The sequence below is a fragment of the Vicia villosa genome, linkage group LG2, assembly GCF_029867415.1.
Source record: "Vicia villosa cultivar HV-30 ecotype Madison, WI linkage group LG2, Vvil1.0, whole genome shotgun sequence".
Lineage (NCBI taxonomy): Eukaryota > Viridiplantae > Streptophyta > Magnoliopsida > Fabales > Fabaceae > Vicia > Vicia villosa.
In genome coordinates, this window is record NC_081181.1 from 6,574,511 (window position 1) to 6,584,844 (window position 10,334).

The window sequence follows — 10,334 nt, forward strand, 5'->3', positions numbered from 1 at the left end:
CGATAGCATGTCTACTATGAATTTGGCGAATAATCCAATAGTACATGGACGAAGCAAGCACACTGAAATGAGGTTTCATTATGTTCGAGAGTAGGTAGCTAAAGGGAAGTTGAACTTGGAACACTGCAGAAATGAGAATCAGATTGTAGATATCATGACGAAGGATATGTATGTCGAAGTATTCAGAAGACTAAGAATTATGATGAATGTAGATAGCTTAGACACACTGAATTAGATAGTGTGGTAAGTATGTAATTCCTTGGGTCAAAACCATGTATATATATCGAAATTGCTGCATGTGTGTGCTGAATTGTATAGCACTTGAAGTGTCGAATGAGGTAGCTTCGACATAGTATTTCAACTTATCTCATTTTCTCTCCAAGAAAAACTACTAAACTAACTTATCAAACTATATACTATTACTTAGGTGTGATCGCGGTGCGGTTTGGGCGGTTTTGACGAAAAAAATCATCCGAACTGCAAGAGAAAAAATCGTGCGGTTTGGTTTGGTTCGGTTGGCTTTTAAAAAAAATCCGAACCAAACCAAACCAAACTAATGCGGTTTGGTTTGGTTCGGTTGGTTCGGTTTTTTACAAATATTTTATTGAACAATACATACATATAGATGACAACATAACTTTGTATTTAGACATTCATACACTATCAAATAACAACAAAACTCGTCATGTTTTGACAACAACTTTCTATTTAATATGTAAAAATTAAATTAGACAAAAGTTAAATAATAAATATAAAATAATAGTATAAAACAATATAAAAATTATTAGAAATGAAACAAAAAAATAGAAGAGAGGAGAGATTAGTGAAGGTGAAAAAGAAAAAACAAAAGAGTTTAGAGATTAGAGAAGAAGATGTGCGATAAAAATGAAACCGAAATAGGGAACATTTGCATAAAAATAAGAAGGTAAAAAAGAAAGAATATAAGAGAGTAAATATTATAGAAAAAGAGGGAAGATGTATGTGGCAAAGAAGGCGCGATAATACTATTAGAGATTTGAAAAGATTGGGACTAAAATCATATGTGTAAGGACGAGAAAATTGTTCTTAATCATAAGGCTAAGGTGTAATACATTTAAGTTTGGGTTGGATGTGAGTCAAGTAAAAGTTAGGTTGTAACATAATGCGGTTTGATTCGGTTTGGTTCGGTTTACAAAATACAAACCGCAAACCGAACCGAACCGTGCGGTTTTATTAAAAGATGACCCAAACTAATCCGAACTAAATGCGGTTTTTTGCGGTTTCGGTTTGGTTTGGTTTGGTTTGCGGTTTTCTATTGGGTTGGTTTGGTTTTGAGCACCCCTACTATTACTACTAATGTTTAAGTTATAAACTCAAAACTCAAAAGAGAAAAAGAAGATTCGAATATCCAAATAATATTATTTAACAAAAAAGTACAAAATAGTAGAGAGAATATAATATAGATGATGAAATGAATTGAGAGGTAGATAAGTTGAAAGAAGATAGATAACAAAACAAGAAGCATAGGCTGAGATTTTCCACACTCTCTACACCTCACAAAGACCAACCATTCCATTTTCTCTCTATATTCTCTCCATCCATCTCATCTTTCCATCATCACTCAACACACTTCACTCTCTCAATCATGGCTTCTTCTTCTTCTCTTCATCTCTCTCAAGCACTCCTCGCACGTGCCGTCTACCTCAACTCCGATCGCACCTCCCTCTCCTCCACTTCCTCCCTCTCCTTCCCCTCTCTCAAACCCAAACCACTCACCTCCTCTTCAACCGGTTCACGTCGCCGAACCACATCATCAACAACCGTCCGTGCAACAGCTGTCGAAACACTCGACAAAACAGCTGAGGTTTCTCTTGTTGAGAAATCGGTTAACACTATTCGGTTCCTCGCTATTGATGCTGTTGAGAAAGCGAATTCGGGTCACCCTGGTTTACCCATGGGTTGTGCTCCAATGGGGCATATTCTGTATGATGAAATTATGAGATATAATCCTAAGAATCCTTCTTGGTTTAACCGTGATCGGTTTGTTTTGTCTGCTGGTCATGGTTGTATGCTTCAGTATGCTCTTCTTCATCTTGCTGGCTATGACAGTGTCAAGGTTGCTTTTCTTTCATCTTAGTCATGAAATTAGCTTGATTTCTATATATTGTGTATTAAAGTTTATATTTTTTTGGATTTGGTGATTTAGTTATGAAAATAGACTAATTTGGAAATAGTGTATATGTATATGTATATGTATATGATAGTTGAAAATATTTGACTATTTTTATGATATTGGGTTGATCAGTTTAGTAAGGTGAAAATTGTTCATATTGCTTATGTGATTGATCGAGTATTTTTTTCGGTTTTGAGTTCGGTTAGTTTTAAAATTTTGTTAGTCTGTTGATGATTGGATTGATTGTATCGAATGGTGTTATGACTAAGTTGATGATTTGCTTGAATTCATATAGTTGTTGGATGGGTTTTTTCGTGTGTTGGTTGAGCTTAATTTGTTGTGTTTGGTTTGGATGAAATAATAGGAAGAAGACTTGAAGCAGTTTCGACAATGGGGAAGCAAGACTCCTGGACATCCTGAGAATTTTGAGACTTATGGAATTGAAGTCACCACAGGTCTCATAAGAATAATAATACTGATAATGTTGTCTTTCTTTTGTTTATGTTACCGTGAGTATTCAAATATTGTATTCTTTTTTGTTGTTTAGGTCCTCTGGGTCAGGGTATTGCCAATGGTGTTGGATTGGCACTTGCTGAGAAACATTTGGCTGCACGGTTTAACAAGCCTGACAGTGAGATTGTTGACCATTACACGTGAGATAACCAATTACATCTTTTTCCGTGTTGATTATACATGTTTGCACTTGTGAGTTGGTGTTTTTCTAATTGGTAATGACATTTGTTTTTTTCGTTATTTGTTTTTTGCCGATTCTAGGTATGTTATATTGGGTGATGGTTGTCAAATGGAAGGAATTTCAAATGAAGCGTGCTCACTTGCTGGACATTGGGGTCTTGGGAAGCTTATTGCGTTTTATGATGATAACCACATTTCCATTGACGGTGACACTGAAATTGCATTCACTGAAAATGTTGATCAACGTTTCGAGGCACTTGGATGGCATGTGATTTGGGTAAAGAACGGAAACACCGGGTATGATGAAATTCGTGCAGCTATTAAGGAAGCAAAGGCTGTCACAGACAAACCTACTTTGATTAAGGTTAGTGACATGAAATGGAGATTTAAGTAAGTGGATATATGAATTGATTATACTAGTTGAAGTGACATAGTGTGATTGCTCTAGATGAAATTAAACCTCCTTTTTCTTAGGTGTTGTTTTATCGGTTTTATTTGGCTTTGAGGCTGGTCATATGGTAATATTCATTGATTTTGATTACGATTTCACAGGTAACCACTACCATTGGATTTGGTTCTCCAAACAAGGCTAATTCCTACAGTGTTCACGGAGCCGCATTGGGTTCTAAAGAAGTGGACGCTACAAGGCAGAACCTTGGGTGGCCATATGAGCCTTTCCATGTCCCAGAAGATGTTAAAAAGTATGAATGGATGCATTAGTTATATCTTTGTTTTACTGATATTTTCATGATCTTGAATGTAACTTGCTTAACATTCCTTAGGCATTGGAGTCGCCATACCCCCGAGGGTGCTGCACTTGAAGCTGAATGGAATGCTAAGTTTGCCGAGTATGAGAAGAAATACAAAGAGGAAGCTGCAGAGTTAAAGGCTATTATTAATCGCGAATTACCCGCTGATTGGGAGAAAGCACTTCCGGTAAGTAAATTGTCACACTTCTTGGTTTCTTTTGATTATGTCTAAATAAAATCTTCCATCAACCATTTGCGGAATATTGATTATACTTCCAATTTGACTTCAACTTTCAGACGTACACTCCAGAAACCCCTGCCGACGCTACAAGAAATTTGTCACAAGCAAATCTAAATGCCCTGGTTAAGGTTCTTCCTGGTCTTATTGGTGGTAGTGCAGATCTTGCCTCTTCCAACATGACCTTGTTGAAATCGTTTGGAGATTTCCAAAAGGCTACTCCAGAAGAGCGCAATGTTCGATTTGGTGTTAGGGAACACGCAATGGGAGCAATCTGCAATGGTATTGCTCTTCATAGCCCTGGATTCATTCCGTACTGTGCAACCTTCTTTGTCTTCACTGACTACATGAGAGCTGCCATAAGGATTTCCGCCTTGTGTGAAGCTGGAGTTATTTATGTTATGACCCATGATTCAATTGGACTTGGAGAGGACGGGCCTACTCATCAGCCAATAGAGCACTTGGCAAGTTTCCGGGCAATGCCAAATGTTTTGATGCTTCGCCCAGCTGATGGTAATGAAACTGCTGGATCATACAGAGTCGCCGTGCTTAACGCGAAGAGACCCTCAATTCTTGCCCTTTCTCGGCAAAAGTTGCCCAACCTTCCGGGAACTTCTATTGAAGGCGTAGAAAAGGGAGGCTACACCATTTCAGACAACTCGTCAGGTAACAAACCTGATGTTATCTTGATTGGAACTGGTTCTGAGTTGGAAATTGCCGCGGCTGCCGCCGATGATCTAAGGAAGGAAGGAAAAACTGTAAGAGTTGTTTCTTTTGTAAGCTGGGAACTTTTTGATGATCAGTCAGATGAATACAAGGAGAGTGTTCTCCCTGCGTCTGTTACAGCAAGAGTCAGCATTGAAGCAGGATCAACTTTCGGTTGGCACAAGATTGTCGGAAGCAAGGGAAAAACCATAGGTATTGATCGGTTCGGAGCAAGTGCTCCAGCAGGAAAAATATACAAGGAGTACGGTATAACCAAGGAAGCCGTTATTTCTGCCGCTAAAGAAATTTCATAGATCTATTGATGTTCTGTTTCTCGAGATATTAAGATTTGTATTACTACTACGAGAGTTGTTTCTTGAGATATCATTTTCGCCACAATAAGGATGAATAGATTGCTCTTGCATATGATTCACAAAGGAGCAACATAGATTAAATGATGAGATGAATTAAGGAAGTTGTATGAATTTGTAAAAACTATTTTGGCTTGTGAATTACAACACTGTGATGTAGTTGAATTCAGTGATTCTCACTCTACCACTTTTCTATTTCTCTAGTAAAAAAACGCGTCTATTTTTGTTTGCTTCCTTGGCAACTTCCTTGAATTCATTGACCCTCCCTCGAGTTTTTTGGGAGAATGAATTGAAAACGAGTGCAAGATGAATCGTTTTCGCTACTTTGATTGAAAATAAGATAAATAACACAACACGATGATTCGATTTATGAGCTGATTAAATCACAACTATATTATGAAGCCTGTTAAGGATTGTAACAATGTATCAAAAATCAAGTTCAAGGATTTCCCTTGTTTGTTTTCAACCTTTGTAAAAGGTGAGCATACACTAATTCATTCCACAAGTCAGGAACACCAGGAAGACACCAATGGCTACAATCCTGATGCGTGAGCGTAAATTTTTTGGTCTCCTCAGTCATATTGGTGAATCTGAACAAGGAAGGGTGAGCATCAATTCTGTAATCCGTCATTCTCGTGATATTCAGGTAAAACACCGGAGTCTTCATTCCCGTAATTACCGATTCAATAGTCTTCATCATTGTTGCAGGATTTTCTGGCAAATCAGATTCATCTTTCATTGGCTCTGTAATGTTCTCACACTGACCACCAGAATTCCATTCCCCATCCCTGTAGCAGAATCAAAGAGGATTGATTATACAGAATCCTAAATCCAAACCTTAAACCAGTTAAATGTTTTTTTTTTTTTTACCTGAAATGAGAAGGTGAATAGCCTCTAAAGAAAACTGTAGTTTTCTTAGGATCAACATGAGTGTCCACCCAATGTGACCATGTCAATAAAGCTTTATTAATTGCATCTTCAACATTCAGTTGTCCATATACATGATTTCCTTCTTGATAATATTCCTTCCTGCAATTTTCTCGAAAAAGTTCCAATCTTAGTTTTCCTTATTCCGGCCGATAAATCTTCTAAAGTAATTTTTCGTTTGAAAGTAAGGGAAAAAAAAAGAAGAAAGCATTACCCTTCCTTTACTTTCTCATGAGTCCACCAATGACCTGTGTTGAAGATCAAAACATCAGCATTTTTGTACTTATCATAATAGTTCTCAACCAAATCAAGACGGAGTGTCTCTTTTTTTGATCCTTTCTGGGTTGGAATCTCCCCCTCTTGAACAAGAAACGGGGAACGGAAGAACTCAATGGAACAATTGTAATCCTGTTCAATGGTTAACAAAAAAGAACAATTTCAGTCTCAAATTTGATCGCTGTCATTTTTCTAGTTCAATGGAATGGAATGGAATAACATATGACAGACATACTTCGAAGATAAACGAGTAAGAATCTTCTGTTCGAAACTCTTGTCTACCAGATGCTTCGAAAATCTTGCTCTTATTTTCCACTGAATTACTAAGAACACACACCATAGATTCCCACATGTTCCTATTGAGGGAATCGCCAACAAAAACTAAACGCTTTCCCCTCAGTAACTCCAACATGTCACTACCATTGAACCTGCCGAACATGTACACGCTCGTATCGGTAAAATAGAACCAAAATGTACAAAGAGAGGGAGAGACAGAGAGAGAAATACCTTGGCATGTTGCAATTCTTAGGCTGCCATCTGAACTTTTCGAACAAATTATCAGTTCTACCATTGAGAAAACAGTCAAAAGGCTCATCAATATTAGGACAAGACCCGGCTTTGTAAAGTGGATATGAATCATCATAAACCCATGACCCTTCATACATATTACAATTCTTTGTTAATTCCACCAAATGTTGTTGATCACTATGCACCACATTTGGTGAAGGCATAGGTGCAAAAGACTTCTTTTGTTGTGGTTTAATCGTAGCACCAATCGGTGGATGCGCCTTACGATGTTTTTTACTTCGCTTTCGTGCTAAACCAGAACCTTCTTTTCTAGAAATTTGAGATGGAGACGGAGAATTTACAATCCTATGATCTAGTAATCCATCATCTTCTTTTCTAGACATTTGAGATGGAGATGGAGAATTTACAATCCTATGATCTAGTAATCGATCATCTTCTTTTCTAGACATTTGAGATGGAGACGGAGAATTTACAATCCTATGTTCTAGTAATACATCATCTTCTTTCCTAGAAATTTGAGACGGAGACGGAGAATTTACAATCCTATGATCCAGTAATCCATCATCTTTTTTTCTAGAAATTTGAGATGGAGACGGAGAACCTACGTTCCTATGATCTAGTAATCCATCATTCTCTTTTCTAGAAGTTTGAGACTGAGAAGGAGAACCTACAATCTTATGATCCAGTAATCCATCATCTTCTTTTTTAGAAGTTTGAGATGTAGACGGAGAACCTACAATCCTATGATCCACCAATCCATCATCTTCTTTTCTAGAAATTTGAGATGGAGAAGGAGAAGCTACAATCCTATGATCCACTGATTCATCATCTTTATGAAAGGTTTTATCATGAGTAGGGCTATGTTGAGGTGAATTAGAAGGAGGTTTTGAAGAATTAGAGGTGAAAATGTGAGTCATAACTTTAGTAAAATGATGTCTACGTGAAGACGGGTGAAAAGTATTTACAATGACAAGCATGAATAAAATAGATGCAAGAGTGAAAGCATAAGTAAAAGTTATAGCTCCTCTTCTTGTAGGAAAGATGCGAACGGAGTCGGTTCTAGCCAACAAACGCTTCCTTGCGGGAGAATCCACCATTATTAACAATTAATTTCTTCTACTTTTTTATGTACATGGTAATAATATTAAGTATATTTACAAGAAGAAGAAGATATGATAGTTAGAGGGAGAGGAAAAAAAATGCATGCATGATGCATGGGAGAGATGATGATGGTTGAAGTTGAAATGCTATTTTTGGTATGAAGTTGGGAATGAGAGAAGAAAAAGGAGGGAACGGAAGATTTTTATGTATAAGCCGTTTTGGTAGTTTCGTTTTGTATGCATATATAGCATCCCTCAAATCTAGGTGCATATCATTGCCAAACACTTTTCTCATTTGTTTAAAAGTTACAACAATAAATATTATGCAAAGACAACTTTTTTAATGATAATCCTATAAAATTTAAGAAAACAAACTATCACCATAAAACCCATTATGCCCCAACTTAAAATATTTGCATGTATTATATATTAATGGCAAATCTTGATATTATTAGGTGAACGACATTCCAGAATTCTAATTTTGATACTATCATACTAACAATTGTGTTTGTGAGTTTTATATAACTATTATAATTTTGTCTACGAACTTAAAAAAATATTACATGTATTCTTTTATGTATAAAGAGGTTTTTCTTTCTATTTTTCTTATTTCCACTTAATACTTTTAGTTATCTCATTGTACAAAATAAATATTTATTAGTTTAATAGATTAATTTAATATTATATATTATATACTTTTAAAATAAAATTGTATTCTTTTATAGTTATAAAATCCCAATTTTTTTCCATTTTTGTTTACCTTTATTTATTACTTATCTATATACTAGTTGATTAAGTCGAACATGGTGGATCTTCGTGTTTGATTATGAAAACTCTTGATCTGATAAATTAAAAAGGTTTCAAACCATGAATCAATAAGAGAATGTGTAATTGTAGAAAACACCAGAATTAGAAGTCGAATCCCACATATGACTCATTGTTCAATTGTGGAACCACAAATGGATGATAAACCAGTGGTTGTGAAGTATTATATTGGATTTGAGCTTTCGATGCGATGGAGAGGTGATTGACCTGGAAGGTTAATACTCCAATGCTCAGATCAGTATGTGAGGGAGAAGAATAAATTGAAATTAAATTTGAAATTGTGTCCCTAAATTCTTCGCGCCTATTCTTTATATAATGAGGCGATTATAACAACTGCATGATGTGAAAAGTTGTTGAATACATCTTGGATTTGGATTTTGTGCACTCTTCCATATGTAAGTTTCTATGCGCTGCGAATGTTCTTCACAAATTTCCACGACTCCCGAGTGGTTGTCTGATGACCATCATGGTCGGCTCAAAACATCAACCACATTGTTAAGGCTCAGTTTAGTAAAATTAGCGGTTGAGTGATAAGCTAGCTTATAGCTTTTAGCTTATGAGTGATGACTGATGATTGATAGCTGATAAGCTAATTAAAGTGTTTGATAAAATTAGCGGTTTAACTAAAATGACATAAAAAGATATTCCTTAATTAATAATTAAATTTACATTTAAAATAATGAAAATTTATAAGGGTATTAATGGGAGAAAAAAATGATAAGCTATAAGCTAAAACGCTATTTAAAATAGCGTCTGAAAAATAAGTTATAATCTAGTAAAATACTCCCACGGTCCTAAAATATAAGAGAGAAAAATGCATTTTTCTTGTCCCAAAATATAAGAGAGAAAAAAAATCAATTTCATCTTTTTCAAGGTAAAATTAAATGTAAATTGCTTTTAATTTATTTTCTCTCTTATCTTTTTGATAATCAACAATCAATTATAATTGTTTTTAATCTTTCAAAGCAATTTATTTCAACAAAATCTTAATTAAATTATTATGTTTTTTACTTTTTTTTTAATAAGTGTGCTTTTTATTTTTTTCTCTTATATTTTAGGACGGAGAGAGTAAGTTATAAGTTTGTGATAAAAAAACTGTTATCAAACAAATTTTTTATTTCCATACGAGCTTATAAGCTTTAAGTTCAAAATATGCCTTGCCAATCAAGCCTAAAGTTGATATGGTTAGGGCAGTTAATTAGTTTTCCACAAATGGTGGTTGAATCTTTCCTAACTATAATGCAATCACCTTGGTTTTTATCCCAATGACTCCAAATGAAAATTCAATTGACCACTATAGACCTATTCCATTAGTCAATGTCAATTTCAAGCATGAGATAATGACTAAAGTCCTTGACGATAGACTTGCTCAGATCCTTCCTTCTATTATTTCTCAAGAACAAAAGGCCTTCCTACATGGTAGAAATATTAAGGATTGTGTCATTCTGACTTCAGAAGTGATCAACATCCTTCACAACTTTATTATTATTCAACATTATTTTTTAATAAATTAAATTAATATTTATATATCAATAATCATTTAGAATATTTTTTCTCTTAATTCATATATATTTTTAAATATATTTCTTAATTTTAATTATATAATATTTATTTAATATTTATATCGACTACGACCCGTGCAAACGACTTTTAAAAGTCACATTTTATTTCATTAGCTATTATGCCTTTATTGATTAAATATAATAATATATTTTTCCACCGTTTCATCTTCTTCTCTCTCTCTATTCTTCATTTTTTTTCTCTTTCTAT

The 10,334-nt window shown here is 34.9% G+C and overlaps 2 protein-coding genes across 2 annotated transcripts; one reads left to right on the forward strand and one right to left on the reverse strand.

The window, feature by feature from the left end:
• Positions 1 to 1,476: 1,476 nt before the first annotated feature.
• LOC131648944 (transketolase, chloroplastic) lies at positions 1,477 to 5,092 on the forward strand. Its single transcript, XM_058918681.1, has 7 exons — positions 1,477 to 2,095; positions 2,517 to 2,607; positions 2,700 to 2,805; positions 2,927 to 3,209; positions 3,398 to 3,546; positions 3,628 to 3,781; positions 3,892 to 5,092. Exons 1-7 carry the CDS (start codon positions 1,625 to 1,627, stop codon positions 4,849 to 4,851), a joined length of 2,214 nt encoding a protein of 737 aa, XP_058774664.1. The 5' UTR covers positions 1,477 to 1,624; the 3' UTR covers positions 4,852 to 5,092.
• On the reverse strand, positions 4,511 to 7,825 carry LOC131648945 (protein trichome birefringence-like 4). The gene is made up of 5 exons (XM_058918682.1): positions 6,619 to 7,825; positions 6,347 to 6,539; positions 6,050 to 6,243; positions 5,779 to 5,937; positions 4,511 to 5,696 (listed from the first exon to the last, which is right to left on the reverse strand). Exons 1-5 carry the CDS (start codon positions 7,734 to 7,736, stop codon positions 5,348 to 5,350), a joined length of 2,013 nt encoding a protein of 670 aa, XP_058774665.1. The 5' UTR covers positions 7,737 to 7,825; the 3' UTR covers positions 4,511 to 5,347.
• Positions 7,826 to 10,334: the final 2,509 nt, after the last annotated feature.

Bases quoted from the DNA above. Each gene is read 5' to 3' on its own strand.
- LOC131648944 (XM_058918681.1), top strand. From the start codon at position 1,625: ATGGCTTCTTCTTCTTCTCTTCATCTCTCTCAAGCACTCCTCGCACGT. The intron at 2,608-2,699 runs GTCTCATAAGAA...TTTGTTGTTTAG, and splicing joins TGGAATTGAAGTCACCACAG to GTCCTCTGGGTCAGGGTATT. The intron at 3,547-3,627 runs GTATGAATGGAT...AACATTCCTTAG, and splicing joins GTCCCAGAAGATGTTAAAAA to GCATTGGAGTCGCCATACCC.
- LOC131648945 (XM_058918682.1), bottom strand. From the start codon at position 7,736: ATGGTGGATTCTCCCGCAAGGAAGCGTTTGTTGGCTAGAACCGACTCC. The intron at 6,244-6,346 runs GTATGTCTGTCA...ACCATTGAACAG, and splicing joins CTTACTCGTTTATCTTCGAA to GATTACAATTGTTCCATTGA. The intron at 5,938-6,049 runs GTAATGCTTTCT...AGAAAATTGCAG, and splicing joins CATGAGAAAGTAAAGGAAGG to GAAGGAATATTATCAAGAAG.